At 38.3% G+C, this 23,426-nt stretch overlaps 1 protein-coding gene across 3 annotated transcripts in view; it reads left to right on the top strand.

Moving 5' to 3' along the window:
• dock1 (dedicator of cytokinesis 1) overlaps window positions 1-23,426 on the top strand; it is a 575,517-nt gene that overhangs the window by 124,204 nt on the left and 427,887 nt on the right. For all 3 annotated transcript variants that reach the window (XM_063071820.1, XM_063071822.1, XM_063071821.1), the window contains 4 exons: window positions 7,543-7,700; window positions 12,864-12,945; window positions 15,367-15,502; window positions 16,663-16,735. In XM_063071820.1, the coding sequence (XP_062927890.1) occupies window positions 7,543-7,700; window positions 12,864-12,945; window positions 15,367-15,502; window positions 16,663-16,735 (449 nt within the window). The remainder of the gene's footprint in view (window positions 1-7,542; window positions 7,701-12,863; window positions 12,946-15,366; window positions 15,503-16,662; window positions 16,736-23,426) is intronic.

Raw genomic sequence — 23,426 nt, 5'->3', positions numbered from 1 at the left:
CAGTGAATCGCAGTTCTGTGGGTGAAAGGTGAGAAAGCAGAATAGAATGCCCACACTGGTTCAAGCTGCCAGTAAGGTGGCATTAACTCAAATTAGCAAAAGTTACAACAGAGGTGTGCAGAAGAGAATCACGTTGAACCTTGAAATGAATGGGCTATAGCAGCAGAAGGCTATGAAAATACACTCAGTGGCCACTTTATTAGGTATAGGGGGTACCTAATAAAGGTGGCCACTGAATGTAAGCCCTCACTAGCAGACATAAAGTGCAGAGGAAGTACATAAATTTTAATTCAGCAGTTAAGCATTCTATTGTTCTTTTAAAAGTAATGTATCCTGCAATCTAAGAGTGCAATCTAAGAGTTTGATGTGAGAATCTGTTGGTTGCAGTCTATTGGAAGTATTGACACAAACAGATACAATTTCTGTCAATGCTGGGGGTTCCCAATCGTTTTTATGCCATGGACCCCTATCGTTAACTGAGGTGTCTCTGGAACCCTGGTTGGGAACTCCTGGTCTAGGCTGCTTAAAATCTGACCTTATAAATCCTACTTAACTTTAAACTTAATTTGTTTGTTGTTACATTGGGAATTGATGGCATTATGCAATATTAAATGATTTGCAAACAAAATCAAATGCACAAATCACTGCTGTGCTGATTACATGATCAATCGATTGAGCAGATGATCAACTTGCCTATAGGTTATCAAATCTAACATAATGTTTATAGGTTATCAAGCCTAACAAAATTTTGGGCATGGTAGTTGGATTTTCATTAGATTGCCTGGTATAGTTAGCTTTTTAGACAAATATTAGGAGATTTTGGAAAGCATCAAGTTGGATAAGACTCTGGGACTGGATGAGATGTACCCCAGGCTACTGTGGGCGGTGAGGGAGGAGATTTCTGAGCCTCTAGCAATGATCTTTGCATCATTAACGGCGATGGGACAGGTTCCGGAGGTTTGGCGAGTTGCAGATGTTGTTCCCTTATTCAAGAAAGGGAGTAGAGATAGCCCAGGAAATTATAGACCAGTGAGACTTAGTTCAGTGGTTAGTAAGTTGATGGAAAAGATCCTGAGAGGCAAGATATATGGACATTTGGGGAGGCATAATATGATTAGGAGTAGTCAGTATGGCTTTGTCAAGGGCAGGTCATGCCTTATGAGCCTTATTGAATTTTTTGAGGATGTGACTAAATACATTGATGAAGGAAGAGCAGTCGATGTAGTGTATGTGGATTTCAGCAAGGCATTTGATAAGGTACCCCATGCAAGGCTTATTGAGAAAGTAAGGAGGCATGGGATCCAAGGGGACATTGCTTTGTGGATCCAGAATTGACTTGATCACAGAAGGCAAAGAGTGGTTGCAGATGGGTCGTATTCTGCATGGAGGTTGGTGCCTCAGGGATTTGTTCTGGGACCCCTACTCTTAGTGATTTTTATCAATGACCTGGAGGAAGAAGTGGAGGGATGGTTTAGTAACTTTACTGATGACACAAAAGTTGGGGGCATTGTGGATAGTGTGGAGGGCTGTCAGGGGTTACAGCGAGACATTGATAGGTTGCAAAACTGGGCTGAGAAGTGGCAGATGGAGTTCGACTCAGATAAGTGTGAGGTGGTTCATTTTGGTAGGTCAAATATGATGGCAGAATATAGTATTAATGGTAAAACTCTTGGCAGTGTGGAGGATGAGAGGGATCTTGGGGTGAGAGTCCATAGGACACTCAAAGCTGCTGCGCAGGTTGGCTATGTGCTTAAGAAGGCATCCGGTGCATTGGCCTTCGTCAACCATGGGATTTAGTTCAAGAGCTGAGAGGTAATGTTACAGCTATATAGGACACTGGTCAGGCCCCACTTGGAGTACTGTGCTCAGTTCTGGTCACCTCACTGCAGGAAGGATGTGGAAACTATAGAAAGGATGCAGAGGAGATTTACAAGGATGTTACCTGGATTGGGAAGCATGTCTTATGAGAATAGGTTGAGTGAACTCATCCTTTTCTCCTTGGAGCGCCGGAAGATGAGAGGTGACCTGATAAAGGTATACAAGGTGATGAGAGGCATTGTTCGTGTGGATAGTCAGAGGCTTTTTCCCAGGGCTGAAATGACTAACACAAAAGGGCACAGCTTTAAGGTGTTTGGAAGTAGATACAGAGGAGATAATTTTTTTATGCAGAGAGTGGTGAGTGCATGGAATGGGCTGCCAGTGGCAGTGGTGGAGGCGGATACGATAGGGTCTTATTAGAGACTCCTGGATAGGGACATGGAGCTTTGAAAAATAGAGGGCTACGGGTAACCTTAGGTAATTTCTAAGTAAGTGCATGTGTCGGCACAACATTGTGGGCCGAAGGGCCTGTATTGTGCTGTAGGTTTTCTATGTTTCTATATTGGATAGTTGTCTCACTTTACAGTGACCTTCGGATCTGTGCTAAGTCTAGGCAAAAGAATGACAACACAAAACAATTGAGAAAGTGATTCCACTGAATTTTTGATAATTTTTTATGAATAAAGTTTATTGGAGTTTACACTTAATATCAGTGACATATTTGCTTCTTGAGTAGATCTGTGAACAAAATTTAGCTTCAAATATAAAAAGCAATTTTCTGAAAGCTTCATGTTCATGATTGGCTCTCTGATGTGCTTTGCTGCAGCAGTAGTTTCACTTGTCATATTCATTGCATGATGAGAAGTTCTGTTTTTCATATTTACAAAGAGATTGTAAGCCTTTTTATGAATAGGTTTATGATTTCATTGCACATACGGCCCTGAGTAAATGTAGCAAATGACCCATTGGTACTATTACTGCTGATGTGACATATTGTTTGGAACTCAAACTTTTCTGTTAATCAACATTGCAAGAAATGCTCTTCCTCCCAGCAGTATTTTGTGTTCTCTTCTAATGCTTCAGAACCACAATATGTATCTATTGTTTATAAATATTTCTGTGATTTCATTATGCATAATGCTCTGAGAAAATCTTGTCCCAATGTGGTCCACCAATAACAAAGTTGATTAAAAAAAAAATACATGCCAAGGAATTGTTAACGGAATTGGAAAATATTCCATTCCTTACCTCCTTATTTCGCATATTTTCAATAACATCCTGATTGCACTATGGAATATGAGATAGGGTGGATTCCCTTAAAGGAGAACACCTGTATATGACTTTATTTAACATGGGGAGGCTAATGCATGGGCAGCTACCACACGGTCATTGACAGATTGGGGTCAGCGTCCAGTGGTATGTAATGCAAGAAAAACAGTGGACCCTTCACTGCTGCAGCCTTCCTCTGCCTTCTCTGCCATTGCGATGTATAATCATTCTCTGCCAGTTCCACCGTTGAGATCTTGGTTGGATCACTCTTTGTCTGTAACCTCCCCTTGGCCCTTAGTAGCCTTACCAGGAGCTAAGTGTCTGAAAGCTAAACTCCAAACAGCATCACTCTTAGGATCTCAGAAACCCACAAGCCTCTCCACAATGATCCTCCGATAAAGCAGTACCATCTACGATGGATAGGTCATGTCATCTGGATGCCTAATACACGTCTCCTCAAACAGATCCTTTACTCCCCATTCAAGCAAAGTCATTGAGTCCCTGGTGGGCAAAGAAAATGCTTCAATGATACTATCAAACCCAGCTTGAAGAAATTCAACTAGGAAGACATTGCAATCAATAGATATACCAGGACAAAATCTGCTCAAGAGGGAGCTGTGCTACCTGAGAGTTACCCTCATTGCACCGCAGAGGCAACTGGGAAAGGAAAGACTGAACAACTAAAAGACCCAACAACTAACCACAGCCACTGCTTATTCCCACACTACACCAGAATATGTGGAACACAGATCAGCCTCTACAACCACCTGAGGGCCCATCAGCTTCGGAGAACTGAGGGCTTACCAACTTAGGACAATATCATACAACTCGAGTGATCACATTTAGAACATGAGATCCATCTTGGAGCAGGGATTGTGCTGTTTTGGAGGTAACAAGTAGGCAGGGTTTGCTAAGAAACAATCCGTGTACTATGAAATTGTCAAAGCTGGACAAATTATTTATTCTTTCATTGTTAATACAGCTTTTATTGTCACTTCCAAATTAAATTATAGAGCCTTATTGATCCCAAGCATTCAATCTTCTTCATCTCTAGCATTACCATTTCATAGTTAAATGAAGTTTTAGAGCACAAGTTTCAATGTGAATAGATTAAAAATGGAAACTAATCAAAATATTTTATTTTTGTTTGAAAGCATATAATTCTACATATAAACCTGTATAATGCAATGAAATCCATTTTGACTGCTTTAGATGTAGTCAACATGGTTACTACCAGCAAATATGACCAGGAGAGATATTTTAGAGAGGACGGTTTTTAATCCTTGAGAAGAGAGATTTTAGCAAAGGGGTTCCTGTGAAAATCTGGAAACTTAAAAATTTAGAAGAGCATTTTAAATAGTCATTGAAACTTGACACATTGTACATTTTCATATTTTAGGAGATTTTTCTGATTATTTTTAAGGGAACTTTCTATTTGAACATTATAATTGTTCCCAAGAATGTTTTTTCTCTTTCTGGTGGAAATAGTAAATGAACAATTATGCACTTTGGCATTTTAAATTAATTTTTCAGAGAATGATCTTTTTTGTTAGATTCAGATATACACATCTATTTAAAAGCTATTTGTTTTCAGTGTGGAGATGTGAGACTGCATGTGCTGGAATCAAGAGCAACAAACAAACTGCTGGAAGAACTCAGAAGATCAAGCAACATCTGTGAAGGCAAAGGGATAGTTGATGTTTTGGGTTGAGATCCTATGTGTGGAATCTTTGCCTCCACAGTTGCTGCTTGATCTCCCAATTAATATATGTGTGGAGCCAGGAGATGTGGGTGAGGTAAATGAATACCCCTTCTGATTTCACCACGACAGATGAGAGTTCAAGGAATGGTATATGAATAATCTGGAACATGTTCATATTAAGAAGGAAGAGCTGTATTATTAAGGGTCAGAATGAGATGTGTCCAAGGTTGCTTTGGAAAGCAGATTGGTAAGTAAGTGGGGCCCTGCAATATATTTAGTATCTTTATTAGCCACGGGTTAGGTACCTGGAGACTGGATGATAGCTACTATTGCTCCATTATTTAAGAAGGGCAGCCTGGTAACTGTGGTTGCTGAGCATCAGATCAGTGATATTGAGCATATTGGAGAAAATATTGAGCACAGGATTTATGTACGTACATTTCGGAATTAGGAACTGATCAGGGATATTCAGCATAATTTTGTGTGGGGCAACATTGCCTCATTAATTTTTTTAAGAAGAGAACTAAGAAGTTTGAAGCCAGGGGGTTTAGTAAGATGTTAGTAAAATGGACTTTAGTAAGATGTTTGACAAGGGCCCCACATGGTAAATTGGTCCAGAAAGTTAAGAATCCCCAGTGAACTGCAAATTGGAACCAACATTGGTCTGGTGATAGGAGATAAACGGCAATGGTTGAAAAATATTTGTCTGATTTGAAATCTATGGCCAGTAGTTTACTGCAGGGTTTAGTGTTGTTTGTGATATATCTTGACAACCTGGATGTGAATGTAAGAGGTATAATTAATATGTTTGTGAATGATGAAAGTTATAGATTTGATAAAAAGTTGGCTGGAACATTGGCGGGTAGAATTTAATCTTGAAAATTGCAAGATGACTTTGAGAAGTGAAATAGAGGAAGGACATATACTGCAAAATAATGTCAAAATCAGAGTTAAGTTTATTGTCAAATGTGCAAGTACAGTGTGCACAGGTGCAATTAGAACTTGCTTACAGCTGCACCACAGGTGCAGTGTGTCATATAAGCAGCATTCACAAGAAAAACATATGTTATTTTTATTTAAAAAGATGGAAATAGACCAATAAAACATCAATTTAGTGCATAGTGTTGTTATACTGTCATGATTAAAGCTTCCATCGTTTGCCGATTAAAACGACGAGGGAGATTGAAACATTGAGTCGAATGCGGAGGGTGAGTGCCAGCTTGCCTGCCTTATGCTCCCTGGTGGGATTGCTCAACTGCCGTCGAGGAGACTGCTTTTTGATCGCTGACTGCCAGAGAGGGAAGGCCTGCCACTTTCCCCAGAGAATGTTACCCAGATTTTCTAGGTTTTGGATATGGACTTGGTCTACAGACTTTTTTTTCTGTCTCATAATTTTTTTATATCCTGTGTTTTTTGCCAAATCTTTCTCGATTTTTTTAATGTGTGGGAGAGGGGGAATTGGGGTTGATGTGCCTGTTCAGTTTTTGTTCATTTTTTTTGTGCGGGGAGGAGGGATTTGGTGGCTGATGATCGTGATCTTTTCTTTCTTGGTTTCATGGCTATCTGGAGAAGGAGAATTTCAGAATTGTATAGTTTGGTAATAAATGAACCTTTGAACCTTTGATTAGGGTTGTGCAAATTTGTACAAAAATCAAATGGTTGAAGGAACGTACCTGTTCTTGAACCTGGCAGTATGGAACTTATAGCTTTTGTACTTGCTGCCTAATGATATTTGCAACAAGATGACAAGACCCAGATTGTGGGGATCTTAGATGATGCATTTTGCTTTCTTAAGACAGCACCTCATGTAGGTACTACCAATGGTGGGGAGAGATGTGCTTGTAATGTATTGAACAGTGTCCAATACTCACTGTAGCTTCTTGTGTTTCTGTGCATTCAAATTGCTATATGGACCAGGTGCGATTATGCAGGATATTTTCAACTGAACATCAGTAGATGTGCATTAGAGTTCAGTGACAAGCTGAACCTCAACCTCCTAAGAAAGTCAAGATGTTGGGCATGCCTTCCTTGTGAATGCATCTATATATGTTGGGCCCAGGACAAATCATCTGATATGTAAATACCCAGGAATTTAAAGATGCTGGTTCTCTCCACCGTTAATGTCCCAAACGTAGACTGGTTCATCCTTGCCCTCCTTTTCCTTTCCTGATGTCAACAATCAGTTCTTTACTTTTACTGCCATTGAGTAAGAGATTGTTATTGTGGAATGTTAATGAACAGAGGGACCTTGGGGTTCAAGTGGGTGGTGATAAAGGCACATTGCAGTCTTGCCTTTACAGATCGGAGCATAAAATATAAAAGATGTTATGTTGCTTATCTATTTTGGAGGATTTTGTGAGACAACATTGGTGGTGTTTTTCTGGCACCTTGAGTTATCCTGCTTTTGTTAGATTAGATTTCAGAAGCTTACAAGAGGGCATGGAGCACTTTTGTATGGTCGGTCATAAATCTTGTGTCAGATCTCAGGTAAATCTTGAACTTTTTTTAAATAGATTTAAGGCTGTGATGGCATCTTGAAAGTGACTGAATTACATCAAAAATCCTCCTGTTTGAGCATTTTAACTTGCTTCAGGAAATAATGATTATTCTTTTTGCTATCTTGTGGTGGTGTAAGTTGTTTTGCTACTCACTTGTAATGTGTATACAAAGTACTGAATTGAAAAAAAGAGGCTAATGAAATGCATGGTATTTTCTTGGTGTCTAAAATGACCTCTCATTTTTCTTATTTGCAGTCTCAGAAACACAATATTGACATAAACAGACAAGCGAAGTTTGCTGCCACACCTTCTTTCAGTCTGTTTGTAACTCTGAAGAATGTTGTCTGCAAAATAGGGGAAGACGCTGAAGTATTGATGTCTTTATATGACCCGATTAAGTCCAAGTTTATTAGGTTGGTGGTCAGCTTAATTATGAAGAGGGTAACTTGAGGGTGTGATGAAATCTATATTTTGAATAAGGTAAAAAAAGATGCTTTAATTTAAATTATGTATCAATGAAAACTGAATAATCAATGAATTCCAAAGCAAGGAGATCGAGCATTCTCTTCTGCATTTACACAGAGAGTAATATTTAATTTTCCTCTACATATATGCTTTGCAGCACTTTTTTTAAAAGCATGAAAGATGGGTTATGTTGTTCACTCATAAAATATTGTATCCTGAATTATTGTATAGCACCTTACCGTCATAACTCTTCAAGATAAGATGACTGTGGAATATTGCATTGATTATGTTTAGTACTGTTATTGTAATTTCAGACAGAACATTGTTTTGTAATCTGAAGAACAAAGCATGCATCACATGAATTTCTTATACTGCTTTTAGAACATATTCTTCAGTAGCACTTTGTTTTGGAATGTTAATTAAAATCTGTTCTACATTCTCTGCTTTAGATAGTTAATTTGGTTTAATAGAGACAGAAATAATAAAAAAAAGTGCATTGGTGAAATCTGATTACATTGTATATGGGCAGGTGATTAATTTACATAGGAGTAGAAAGTCATTTGACTTCTGCACCATTTTCAGCCATTCTGTTTATCTGCCTCTGATTCTTTTTCTTTGTTTACTCAGCAAAAAAGATCTTTTAGTCTCAGTTTGAAAGTTTCATTTGACCTCGCGTTAACAGTAAGAACACTCCACTTTTCCCCATCCTTTATGTGGGAAAATATCACCAATTTTCCACCATGATGCTCATGTTCTAATGTTCCTTCCAGTGTTATTCTATTCCAGTTTCTTCCACAAAAGAAGTTGTAACTATCCTATTGAACAGAATTAATTAGGTCTATACTTAACCTCCTGTGCTCAGCAGAGTGTAAGACGTGCTTATGTACCAGGTCTTTTAAATATAAGGCTTTAATTCTTTCCAGTGATTCTGCTGAACTTGTACTCTAACCAAGCAAGATCAATATTATCCTTCCTCAGAAGCAGTATTAAGTTATGTACATAGAGCCAAGAATCTGTATATCAATCATTTTATATATTAACTTCCTTAGTGTTGATTTAAAAAATGTCTTTTTATAACGTTTCTCATTTTATAATCTTGAAATGAAAATCTTTTCAATTCCATAGTTTTCAATTCTGCATTACTAAGGAAATTTATCTTTTTTTCTGGATGCATTCTGGAGGAATCTTCTACCTTATGGGATTTTGTCCAACTCATTTAACAGATCGATGCCCTAATATAATTTCTCGCTCTGCTCTGTGGAACTTCCTTTACATCTTGATGTAACTTGTAACTTTAAATATACAAAACACTGCTCCTTCATCCAAATCACACACAAAAAATGCTGGAGGATCTCAGCAGGTCAGGAAGCACCTTTGAAGGAAAATAAGCAATCAGGGTTTCAGGCAGAGACCCTTTATCAGGATGGGAAAGGAAGGGGCAGAAGCCAGAATAAAGGACAGGGGGAGAGAGAGGAGCAAGAGGTGGGAGGTAGTTAATGGAAATTAGATTTCACATCATCAGGTTGAAGACTACCGAGATAGAATATGAGGTGTTGCTCCTCCAATCTATGCCTGGCTTCATTATGGCAGTGGTGAAGACATGTTGGTGTGGATATGAGAAGTGGAATTAACATGTTTGGCCACTGTGAGATGCTGGTTGATGTGATGGATGGAGCAAAGGTGCTTGATGAAGAAATCCCCCAATCTGCGTTGGGTATCACTGATGTAAAAGAGGCCACACCAGTAGCACTAAATACAATAAATGACATTGATGGATTTGCATGTAAGGTGCTGTCTCACCTGGGGAGACTGGTTAGGGTGCTGAATAGTTATGAGGGAGGAGATGTAGTACTTAATATGGTTGCAGGGATAAGTGCCCAGAGGGTGACTATGCCTGCCCAGATTCATACTTTGTCTTGAAATTTAATTCTTTGTTGTGGTACATTGTGCTACATGGTTGAATATTCAAGCTTGTTTCCAAATGCATTAAAGGAGCAGAGTAGTTTAGAGATATAGCTAAAATAACAAACAGGTAACTAAAGGAAAAGAAAATTCAAATCTTAAATTTGTATCTAAGGGAATATATTTTAGAAACAATTATATTGAATTCCTCTCTTGCCTTGGCCAACATGCTTGCCTATTGTACAAACCCCATTTCCAGAAAAGTTGGGATATTTTCCAAAATGCAATAAAAACAAAAATCTGTGATACGTTAATTCACGCGAACCTTTATTTAACTGACAAAAGTACAAAGAAAAGATTTTCAATAGTTTTACTGACCAACTTAATTGTATTTTGTAAACATACACAAATTTAGAATTTGATGGCTGCAGCACACTCAACAGAAGTTGGGACAGAGGCATGTTTACCATTGTGTTACATCACCTTTCCTTTTAATAACACGTTTTAATCGTTTTGGAACTGAGGGTACTAATTGTAGTAGATTTGCAATTGGAAATTTTGTCTATTCTTGCTTGATATAAGACTTCAGCTGCTCAACAGTCCGTGGTCTCCATTGTCTGACTCTCCTTTTCATGATGCGCCATACATTTTCAATAGGAGATAGATCTGGACTGGCAGCAGGCCAGTCAAGCACACGCACTCTGTGCCTACAAAGCCACGCTGTTGTAACCCGTGCAGAATGTGGTCTGGCATTGTCCTGCTGAAATAAGCATGGACGTCCCAGGAAGAGATGTCGTCTTGATGGCAACATATGTCTCTCTAAAATCCTAATGTATGCTTCAGAGTCAATGGTACCTTCACATACATGCAACTCACCCATGCCGTGGGCACTGATGCACCCCCATACCATCACAGATGCTGGCTTTTGCACCTTTCACTGATAACGTAGTCATAGTCATAGTCATACTTTATTGATCCCGGGGGAAATTAGTTAAATGTGGATGGTCGTTTTCATCTTTAGCACGGAGAACTCGACACCTTTTTTTTCCGAAAACTAGCTGAAATGTGGACTCATATGATCACAGCACACGGTTCCACAGTCTTTCGGTCCATTTGAGATGAGCTCGGGCCCAGAGAACTCGCCGGCCTTTCTGCATAGAGCTGATGTATGGCTTCCTCCTTGCGTAATACAGTTTCAAGTTACATTTCTGGATGCAGCGATGGACTGTGTTGAGTGACAATGGTTTTCCGAAGTACTCCCGAGCCCAGGTGGTTATAATTGTCACAGTAGCATGACGGTTTCTTAGGCAGTGCTGCCTGAGGGCTTGAACATCACGCGCATTCAACAGTGGTTTCCAACCTTGCCCTTTACGCACTGAGATGTCTCTGAATTCTCTGAACCTTTTCACAATATTATGTAGTGTAGATGTTGAAAGACCTAAATTCTCTGCAATCTTGCATTGAGAAATGTTCCTTTTGAACTGACTAACAATTCTCTGACGAATTTTGGCACAAAGGGGTGAGCCACGACCCATCCTTACTTGCAAAGACTTGAGCCTTTGTTGGACGCTACTTTTATACCCAGTCATGATACCTCACCTGCTACCAATTAGCCTGCTTAATGTGGAGTCTTCCAAACCAGTGTTACTTGAATATTCTGTTCACTTTTCAATCTTATTTTAACTCTGTCCCAACTTTTGTTGAGGGTGTTGCAGCCATCAAATTCTAAATTTGTGTATATTTACAAAATACAATTAAGTTGGTCAGTAAAACTATTGAAAGTCTTTTCTTTGTACTTTCGTCAGTTAAATAAAGGTTCATGTGAATTAACATATCACAGATTTTTGTTTTAATTGCATTTTGGAAAATATCCCAACTTTTCTGGAAATGGGGTTTGTATTTCCAATGATCGCCAGGTGTTGTTGAAGTTGACTTGGCTGTTCTGAGCTGTCCTGATCTAAAGCAATTAATGGGGCTTGTTTAATGTACTGTCTATGTGATAAGAACTAGACCAAGATGCACTCACAAATAGCCTAAAATAAAGCTGCAATATATGATCCTTGACTTTATCAACTGTAAAAGCTGCCAAGATCATTCTGAAACATTATTCCAAATCCATCAAAAATTAATCACTGAAAAATTTAACAAGTTGTTTTTAAAAATCTGAATTAAATAATGTAAAACTTTGGAATACTGTATATAAAAATATGATACTTGCCCTTGCATTTATTCCACTCTAGTTAAACAAAGGGCTTTCTGACTCACCAGAACTTACTTGGTGTAGGCTTATTGGGACGGTTCTTCATGCAAGTGTATAGAGATTGCTGCAGTTTTAAAGTAATTCACTGGCCTCCTAGTGGAATCAGTATTGGGCCTCATTTGGAAACTAGTCTATGGGACGTGACCAACCAGAACTTTGGATTTTTCTCATTCCTGTGGGATTCCTGAGTTCCTTGTATTTCCCAGTGAGTTATGGCCCAATGTAATAAAGGTCAAGAGACACTAAAGGAACTGTGAGAAATGATTTGTTTGTATGGATAAAGTTTAAAGCTTTCTTTAGGAAACTGGGAACATAATTGCAATATATTATTTAGAGTTTGTTCAAGTTAGATGATGTTTCTGCTTGTTGGGAAACATAATAACAATTGTTCATACCTGCCATGTAGTCATTAGGAAATGAAGCCTGGTATTTATTTGAAACTTTTTAACCAAGACAATATTTGGTATGTGGAAATTAGCACAGATAATATAAAAGGTAAATAACAAAGAAAGGAGTGGAAAGATGATACCGCGATTAGCTGAGGAATGACATGAGGAGGCTTGAGTACAACACAGATGTATTGAGGAGAAAGACCTGCTATAGTTATGTAAAACACTATTCTCAAATAGTTAATTAAAAATTATTTACTTCAGTAAAATTCTATTTATTCTTCAAATACATCACAGTTCTGCTTTCTATTTTCATTTTCAAAAGCAAATGCATTTTGTATGTGACAATGCATGCTCATTCAATCTTTAGTTATCACAGATAATTTATTAAGATTTTTTTGATTTTGTGTTTTGCATGTTTAAAACATTTGAAGAATGATTCCTATTATGAAAATGAATTAAAACGCATTTTAATTTGCTTCTGATGCATCAATAGGAAAAACTAGGAAGGTTTGTATGCGTGCATGCTGAGAATAACATTTATGAACTTATTTATGTAGTGAAAACTACCTAGTTCGATGGGCAAGTTCGGGCCTTCCTAAAGACATAGACCGGCTAAACAACCTAAGAGCTGTATTTACAGTAAGTTATTCACACTTTTTAAAAAAAGTAATAGTTGATACTCTTTTGTGTATTTCCTCTGTATTTAGCATTATTTTAAATTGGTGTTGCAATGATTGATGATGATGCTTGTCTACAAAATAGTTAAGCAGTTAGCATATAGAAAACCAAACAGATTAGTCACACCATGGAAAAAGTGCACTTAATAGGTTGTCACTAACAGAAAGAGAATATATTGCACATCAGGAGGTAACATCAAATAGCTCGTGCTTTTCTGGCATATTATGACTAATAAACATTCTGGGCTTCCAGCTGGGTACAGGTCTTGATTATAACTGATGTTTCGAAGGAAAACTCCATCATCTTCATCAGGCATGATGCTTGGGCGTGTCTAGGCCGGTGGTATTTATACTCCCGTAGTCTTGTCTCTTCTGATTAGTTAGATCTCACCCAATCAGGTTTCTACTCTTCCAACTTGTTTACAATTGAATTCCTTTCTTAGGGCGAGACCTTCGTCTTCGTTAAAATTCTTTTCCTTCAGTTTTATTTTAATGCTCTCCTTTACCAGGCGGTCCTAAAAGCCATTGGCGGGGGGAGGAGTGAGAGGGGGAAAGAGTCAAAAGAGGGGAGAAATGTAATGTTCTGCTACCGCTTATTTCTCTGAGTAATCCAGACGGATACACCTCCTGGTCTCCTTGATGTGGGTTTCCACTACATGTCCCATCTGGCCAATATACGCTGCTCTGCATTCATAGGGAATCCTGTGAATGCTAGCTGACGTGCGTCCCAGATCATCTGACCCACAGAAGCTGTGATTTGAGTTTTTTTTATGTCCGTAACACTAGCATGTGTCCTGAAATTTGGTAACTTAGCAGCAGTAGTTCAATGCAATACATAATATAGAAGAAGAAAAAAAAATAAACTAATACAATAATAAGTAAATCAATTACAGTATGCGTATATTGAATAGATTAAAAATTGTGCAAAAACCAGAAATAACACATGTTAAAAAAGTGAGGTAGTGTTCACGGATTCAATGTCCATTTAGGAATCAGATGGCAGAGGGGAAGAAACTTTTCCTGAATCGCTGAGCGTGTGCCTTCAGGCTTCTGTACCTCCTACCTGATGGTAACAATGAGAAAAGGGCATGCCCTGGGTGCTGGAGGTCCTTAATAATGGACGCTGCCTTTCTGAGATACTGCTCCCTAAAGATGCCCTGGGTACTTTGTAGGCTAGTGCCCAAGATGGAGCTGACTAGGTTTACAACCTTCTGCATAGTCTTTTTAGATCCTGTGCAGTAGCCCCTCCATACCAGACAGTGATGTAGCCTGTCAGAATGCTCTCCATGGCTATAGGCAAGTTGCAGCGGGTCCAGGTCCTTGCTGAGGCAGGAGTTCAGTCTAGTAATGAGCAACATCTCAAAGCATTTCACTACTCTGGATGTGAGTGCTGCCAGGCGATAGACATTAAGGCAGCTCGCATTATTCTTCTTAGGCACTGGTATAATTGTTGTCTAACCAATCAGGAGGAGTGGACTACAGGGATATAAATACCACCAGACTAGACATGCCCAGGCATCATCCCTGATGAAGATGGTGGAGTTTGTCATCAAAACTTTGGTTATAATCGATACCTGGCTGGAAGACCAAGAAGAGTTTATTCATACATCAAATATGTTCATTTACGTGTCTTAAATCTACAGAAGATCTGTCAGAAGTGGTGTAGGTGGCTACTAAAGAGACATTTCCTAAAAGAACATGATGTATTTATATAATCAGAGATTGTAGGGTGCAGAGACGTTACACGCCTGATTTATCTGGTGAATTAAAACACTGGGTTAGGTTCTTCATTTTACTTTCCAGTGCATTTCTATACTTGTAATCCCAGACAATAGTTTGAATTACAAGATTGTTTCCACATAGTAACATTACTAAAACTATAAAATTTGAGCAGACCTTTTACCAAACTTTTACACTGGCATTTCTGTGATGAAGTGGATAGCGATTGTGTAGAAAATTACAAATTGTCATTTTAAGATTGGCTCAAATATTCTGGAAGGACAAGTAATTTAATTTTGATGCAGTTTTCCTTCACAGCAGTTCTGGTCTGACGATCAGATGCCTGAACTGGAAAAATTAAAGACATAATAGCTTTCTATTTCTTTGTGGGCTTAACAAAAAAACTTTTGTGTGCTTGCAAAAGTTCTGCAATTGTTGGGTTATAAACAATGTCAAAATATTTTTCATGCAATCTGTGGAAAAAATTAAATGCCAGCAATACTTACCTTTGTTAAGGTGAATATGCTTCTCATTGTTTAAAATGACTTTTAAATATATAGGAGAGTCTATATTTCTATAGGGGGAAGAGAGGTTAAGATATTTATGCATATACACGTCTTCAGAGATCTTGTTTTATTTGAGTTATTCCCTCTATATTTTATAGGATCTTGGCAGTAAAGACCTTAAAAGAGAAAAAATTAGCTTTGTGTGCCAGATTGTCAGAGTGGGTCGCATGGAGCTGAAGGACAATAACACCAGGAAATTTACAACAGGATTGAGAAGACCCTTTGGAGTTGCTGGTAAATCCTTAGCTACATGATAATGAACAGATAGAATTCTTTGCAAGAGAAAAACAAATGGCCAAGTACTTGTTCATTTCCCTTAAGATTATTTCAGATGTCCATCTAATTTAGTAAGCTGATAGAGTATATGTGGGCTTCAAGTTTTTCAATGCTTTTATTGACAGATCAATGTAACTTTACATTTAGCGTCAAGGGGACCAGATGTGCAGCAACATTGAGAGCCTGTGGGTGAACCCCAGTATGGGCAGACGATTCAAATTAATTGTGACATAGGCATAGGTATACAAACTATAAGTGCCATTAAAATTAGCCTTTTGCAGAATGGTACATTATAGTATACATTACAATTGAGCACACTGGCTTATTTGTGCATAGTAATATCTATGTATTTCTGAATGGAAATGTCTAGAGTCTCTAATAAGTAACAAGCACTCAAAAATAATTAGGTCCATTGTGACTTTCCATTCAAATGCTGTAAACCAAGTAAATATCCTGTGCAAACCCCTCAATTATATAAAAACATTTTTTGGTTGAAACTAATTTATCTTTTATTATGATGTAACACTTCCTTTTTATTAATGTCTAATAATCTTAGGAAAAATGTAAACAATTAATTATTTTCAGAGAGTTCTTCCACATGGATTGAAAAGTAGTTTTTTTTTACTTAAAAGTGGAATTCACCTACATGTAAAGTATTTTCTTATGGGAAGAGAAGAATATACAGCAAATTTACAATAATCCATTTAGGAATCCCATACTTCCCTTCCACGCAGACATTTCCCACGTCCCCTTCCACTCAGCCAGGGCCCTGGTTCCTTTAAATTGAGTATGGTCTTATAGACAATCCTCCCTTTAAACTTGCCAGAGCATGAAATTGGCTTTCCTAATCTTGTGTGAATATGGGATTGATTCATTTTACATTTGATTTGAATGTGGTTAATAATTCTTCTGGGATTATTCACTTCTTTGGCATGTTGAAGACTTCAAATACACTTAGATTATCCAAAAGGAGCTTGTCTCTAAGGAGTGTTTATGGAAATGAAAGTGCTGAACCAGCTAATTGATAACAAACATGCCCAATATTTCCTTATTTCCAAATAATTGTAGGAAACTTTATTGTAAGCAGGTAGATACAGTTTTTTTTCTTATTATTTCAGTTATGGATGTCACTGACATAATTACAGGGAAAATTGATGATGAGGACAAACAACATTTCATTCCATTCCAACCGTAAGTAGTATTTATTTTTGGATATTTCATATTTTCAGCCAAAATACCGGCAGTCAAACTAAATTTGGTTTTGTTTTGGCTTTAGGTGTAGAAATTTGTTCTTGTGCTCCAATTCTGAAATTTAGTTCCATTGAATTCAATAACATTGAATTTTAGAAACACAGTATAATAGGCATGTACTAGTCTATATAGCTTTCCTAATTTCTTTTCACTTTGTATTTTATCTGCATTTTGTCTGTATTCATCAAACTTATCTATTTGAGGGTATTTGGGAGTGTTTGATTCATAGTGCAGTATCTGTGACTTCCTTTCTGCAGTATTCCATTTGCTATATGCTGGACTGGCATGTTAAATTTTTACAGTCCTTAATAAAGGCACACGTTTCTCTGTATTATGATGCAGATCAGATCATTTGCTTCCTTAAGTTACTGGCTGCCTGTGCTGAGCTGTGCTTTCTCCAGAGTAGTATGTGAAGATGTGACTCCTGGGCTGTAAAGTGCAGAACATTGCATTGCAAACCTTTTTTATCCTTAATCATCTGGCTGCACTGATAGAACGTATTTAATGGCCAGAGAGACTCTGTGCTCAGACACATTTTGCAGAATATTTATATAGATTAGGATATTGACCAATTTTCAAACATTTTCAACTCAAGCCTTCTAGTCCTGGCAGTATCCTTATAAGTTTCTTCAGCACCCTCTTCAGCTTGACAATGTCTTTTTAATAACAAGATGACTAAAACTGTATATATTACTCCAAGTGTGATCTCACCGATGACTATAGAACCTCAGTGTAATGACCCTACTCCTAACCTCAGTGCCCTGACTGATTAAGAGTATCATGCTAAATGCTGCCTTCATACCCTGTCTATTTGCACGCCCACTTACAGCAAACTGTGCACTTGTACTACTCCCAGGTTCCTCTGTTCCACAACACTTGCTAGTGCCTTACAATTCATTATCTAGGCCCTCTCCTGGTCTGACTGTCTGAGATGCGTCACCTTACCTTTATGCAAGCTGAAATCCATCTGCCATTCCTCAGCCCATCAACCTGATCAAGATCTCTCTGCAATTCGTCATAACCTGCTTAACTACGAAGGCCCCCTAATATAGTATCATCGGCAAACTTGCTAGTTGTTCCTTATACTGTATGTTTAAATCCAAATGTTTTAAATTAATAATGAATAACTGGTCCCAATACTGATCCCTGGGAACTTTACTAGTTACAGTCCTCCAGTTGGAGGAGTTGATCTTTAACCATCACCAGGTGTTTCCTATCATCAAGCTATTTCTGAATTCTCCTTGCAAGCTCCCCTTGAATTCTATGTGACCTAACCTTCCTGATCATCCTGCCATGTGAGACCTTATCCAAGGCCTTACTGAAATCCATATGGACAGCATCCACTGCCCTACTTTTATCTATACCCTTTGTTACTTTAAAAAAACTGAGACATGACCTCCAATGCACAAAACCATGCTGACTATACTCGACTGTGCAAGTGGTGGCAGATCTTGTCTCAGGATTTCCTCCGGTAATTTCCTTACAACTGAAGTGAGGCTTACTGGCTTGTTCTCAAGCTTCTTGCTACCCTTGAGCAGTGGAACAAAATTAGCCATTCTTCTGGAATCTCAGTAGTGGCTAATGACAAATCAAATATTTATTATCCTCATTTCTTTGGAATCCTTCATATTACATTTAGGAAACACTGAGGAGAAGTAGACATTAAAAATCTTGGCCGTCTTCTGTGGCTCCATACACAGGCAATTCATCTCATTTCCTTGTTATGCTGATTTCCCTCTAAACCCTCTTAAAGTTAGTAAATCCCAGGAACTTGATTGACAGGTCAGAGTTTTGGAAAAACATAGCAGCTGGAATTAAATAAAGAATGTAAAATTAGAATGCCTTGGAATATATAGTAATATTTAGCAGACTCAAAGTGGATTTGTGAAAGTAAAATCATGTCTGACTAATCTGCTGGAGTCCTTTTTTGAGGATGCAATAATAGAATGGGGAATAGCAAACCAGTGAATGTGGTGTATTTGAATTTGCAGCTGTTCCTGAAGGTCCCTCCCAGGAGGCTGATAATTAGAGGATGTTAAAACACTGTAATTAGCAGTAATATACTGAAATGGATTAAGAATTGGTTATTAGACCAAAAGCAAAGCATGGGTATAAACAAATTGTTTCTAGATTTTTAAGATTATGTGCTTCACAGTCCGTATCAATGACTTGTCTGAATGTTCAATATATTACATTTCCTAGTTTACTGATGTTACACGTCTAGGTGGGAATGTGAGTTTGAAGATGTAAAGCTCTTTCAAGGGGATTTCAACAAGTTGAAGAGTTGCTGTAAACATAATGGGTAGCATATGTTACGGAAAAATGTAGGTTAATCACTGTGGCGCACATAATATAAAAAGCAGAGTAGAGTGGGTTCAATAGGACCTAAATTGATTTGTAAGAAAATTGCTGAATGCCAACATGCAGATACAGGAAATGATTGAGGATGGATTGCATGTTAGTCATTATTATGAAAGGAATTGAATACAGGGCTAATAAATATTGCAATTGTGCAGGGTCTTAGTGAAACCATGCATGGAGATTTGTGCATGGTTCTGCTCTATGTACAAAAGAGTGGATGTCATTGAGAGTGCAGTGACGATTCTCTATATTGGTTCAGGTGATGGCAGGTATTCTGTATGATGAACAATTGGCTAGATGGTGGCATTCAGTATAATTTACAAGAATTGCAGGAGATCTCATCAACGTATACTGAAATCTTAATGGTTTGACGGGTTACAAGTAGAGAATTTGTTTCATCTGGCTGTGAAATCTACGATTAACGACACAATTTTCTTCTTTCTGTGTTTGAGGGTGTGAATGTTCTGTTACGATGTTAATTGAAAACAAAGGTCAATAGATTTTTAGGTATTATGAGGTATGAAGATGTGGTCAAATACTACTTTTCAGAGGAGGTAATTTCAAAATACTTTAACATCTCTACTGTTTACTTATTCATTATTGTTCTGCCACTCTTAGCTTCTAAGGAATAACAATAACTGCCACCTCACTGGATCTCTCCATGTGCTTGTTGAAATTCTTAAATCTAATTTTAATTTTTAACTTGTATTCTAATTTTTAAAAATTTTCCTTAGATTGTTAAGATTCTTCCTTTCTCTGGCCTGTTTTCTGGCAATTTTTAATATGTGTTTTTCTTTTCTATCTGAAACTTTTCCCACAGTTTCTCTGTTTCTTAATGGAATGTATATTCATTGAGGATTATAAAATATTTTGTAATGTTTGCCACTCCTTATTCATTATACATTTTTTTATCTGATTCCCCAACCTATGATGGTCAATTTGTTCTCCATACTAATATGATTTTCTTTCTTCAGTTGAATATTAGTTTAGATATTTGCCTCACTCAAACTGAATAATGTGCAAGCTCAGTCAGTGAGTCTATTCAAGTCTGAGATTGATAGATTGAAGCAACAAAGTATCTGCTGGGTGAACTCAAGCAATGTCTATGAGCTGAATTGTTGATGTTCCTCATCCAAGTCCTGCATCGGGACCCTTCCTGATCTTCACTATAGCTGTTCAGTTTCTATTCCTCTATCCCCCATCAGGAAGGTGTTAAAGACTTCAGTCTCTTTCTGCAATGATCTCCTTCCCTCTTGAGATTGATTGAGGAATTACAGGGTATGTTTTTATACGGAGAAGTAATGTCAGCAAACTTCGTTCGTCTATTGTCGTCGATGAAGACCTCGACACCGTTAGTCACTTTGAGACTGGATGTGGTGTGTCCGAAGATGACTGGTCAGGCCAATTCAGGCACGGAATGTCCTGGCACATGTTGGGCAGATATGTGTAGGCACCGCAGTTGTTGCGCTGGTGGCTCTGGACTCGCGCAGCTCGCGCTTATGTTGTGCTTCAGCAATGCGCCTTGCTTGGTAAGCTTGACAGCCCTTGTGGATGAGGCTGCGCCAGGTAGGGCGGTTTTGTGCCAGTGTTTCCCAAGAGGTCGTGTCTATGTCAAATGACTTCAGGGAAGCCTTTAGTGTGTCTTTGTAACGTTTCTCTGCTCTCCATGCGAGCATCTTCCAGCAGAGAGTTCCCCATAAGGGAGCTGCTTGGGTGTGCGTTCGTCTGGCATGCGGATGACATGACCTGCCCACCGGGTCTGTGCTCTCATCAGCAGTGTGTGGACTGATGGCAGACTGGCTCTAGAGAGAACTTCAGTGTCTGGTAGTTTGTCTTGCCATCTGATGCCTAATATTCTGTGAAGACAAGTCATGTGGAAATGTTTGAGTTGTCTTGCATGCCTTCGATACACAGTCCTCGTTTCACAGGCATACAGGAGGGTAGTGAGTACCACGGCTCTGTAGACCTTCAGTTTTGTTGCTGTACTGAGTCCTCGATGTTCCCATACAGTGGAGTGCAGCCTACCGAAGGCAGAACTTGCCTTTGCTATTCTGCAGTTAACTTTTGTATCAATAGTCACTGCTCGGGAGAGGGTGCTGCCAAGGTAAGTAAACTGGTTCACTGCCTGTAGTTTCTGTTCTTTGATTGTGATTTTGGGTTCTTTGTACGGTGCATGAGGGGCAGGCTGGTGCATGACTTTGGTCTTTTTGATGTTGATGGTGAGTCCAAAGTTGTCACAAGCCGTGGAGAATTTGTCCATATTGACTTGCATCTCTGGCTCCGAGCCAGCATACAGGGCGCAGTCTTCAGCAAAGAGGAAGTCTCTCAGAACAGTCTCCTTCACTTTGGTAATAGCTTGGTCTCCTCAGGTTGAAGAGCTTCCCATCCACTCTACTTGACGCTGATTCCAGCATCACTGTCCTGGAAGGCATCATTCAGCATGGCAGTAAGCATCATGCTGAACAGTGTGGGTGCGAGCACAAAACCCTGTTTGACGCCATTGGTGACTGGGAACGCCTCAGAGGATACTCCGCTGTCCAGCACTCTGGCCATCATGCCATCATGGAACTGGCATACCATCTGAATGAATTTGGCGGGGCAGCCGAACTTTGACATGATCCTCCACAGGCCTTGTTGGCAGACAGTGTCGAAGGCTTTCATGAGGTCAACAAAAGTTGTGTAGCAAATGTTAGCAAACGGATTATACTGAATGGCAGAGTTGGCATGAGGGATATTTTTGCGTCTGTTTGATGGCTTCATGTTCTTATCAATTGTTTGACGTCTTGGAACTTTCACTGATCTGGAATCTGACTTAATCAACTGACTATTTACTGATTATAAACTGTAGATAAGCAACGTGTTCCTGCACATGAAAGAAATGTGAAGTTTTAAACTTGGCTACTTGTTATCTTCAATTCAGCAAATACCAAATATCAGGAATATGGCATGTAAACTAATCCTGTAATCCTGTTAAAGTGGAACAACGGATAAGGGGGTATGGAGGGAAGGCTGGAGCGGGGTTCTGAGTTGGATGATCAGCCATGATCATAATAAATGGCGGTGCAGGCTTGAAGGGCCGAATGGCCTACTCCTGCACCTATTTTCTATGTTTCTATGTTTCTATGTTTCTCCATAAGGCATAGCACTAAAAGATATTAAATGTTTTTGTTTACTGATTCCCAACCTGGTGACTAGTTTGTCGGAGGTAGAAGTGATCTTAGAGAGTCATCCTGTCAAGGATAAGAGATGAAAACTCTTAAAGTTATTTACTACCTATCTCTGCAGAGTAGGGTGTAATCTATAGTTTAGAACACTTCAAAATTGAAACTTCACAATCATGTATAAACTTAGAACAGAACTGTGCATTTTTGTATATCGATCTCAAAATGTGGATGTAATTATTATGATCTAATGCTCATTGGACAATAATTAATCTTGCATTTGGAGGTGAAGTTTATGACAATTACTAAGCTTGTTTTTAGTTGCAAGTAAATGTAAAAATTATCAGCTTATAAGACTGGCTCTGTGCTCAGTTTTCTCTACATTTATTGCATAAAATTGCATTTCCTTTAATTTGCTTCAGTTAGAGTTTGGATAAATTTTGTGGCATTAAAAAAATTGTCCATAGATTTTATTAAATATTGCCATTTAATTTAGTGATTTGTTCCTTTCATAGCTTTTCTGTTATCTCAGCTAAAGCATCCCTGTTGGATAGTTTAGTGAACTTTAGTGTTACAGACAAGTCAAATTTTAATAGGAAAATTAATTTATTCATAATTTCCTACAAGTCAAAAGAGATAGGTTATGTGATTTTTGTGTTTTTATACTGATTTAAAATATTTCAATGTCTTGGTGTGTATGAAATCCATTAAGGTTAGGGTTATGTATTTAAGGGTAACCAGCTTTGATATAAAATTCAGTAGAATTCATACATTCAGAATGGGTTGCATGCATGTTGCTGTCTGGCCACTTGGCTTACTAGCTACTCAAAAATTTTGGATTACTTTAGTTGTTGAAACACGAGTATGGTCGCCTGTTATCCTCTTTACCTCTGTACTTAAGTCAAAGAAAACATTTTATATGCTCTAATACTCTATCATTACAGCATTCTAAATTGTCTGTCCTCTCTATCAGGTACAGCTGTAACCATATAAAGGGCCGTTTCTATGCTAATTTAATATGATGTCCTTGGTAATGATGCATGTGGGAAGGCTTTGTTCTGCAAAAATGTTATCTCTTAACCTGTTTTTATCTTACAAAGTGCTAAACT

This window comes from Mobula hypostoma, chromosome 19 (genome assembly GCF_963921235.1).
Source record: "Mobula hypostoma chromosome 19, sMobHyp1.1, whole genome shotgun sequence".
Classification (NCBI taxonomy): domain Eukaryota; kingdom Metazoa; phylum Chordata; class Chondrichthyes; order Myliobatiformes; family Myliobatidae; genus Mobula; species Mobula hypostoma.
This window is presented reverse-complemented; position numbering and strand designations above follow the sequence as displayed.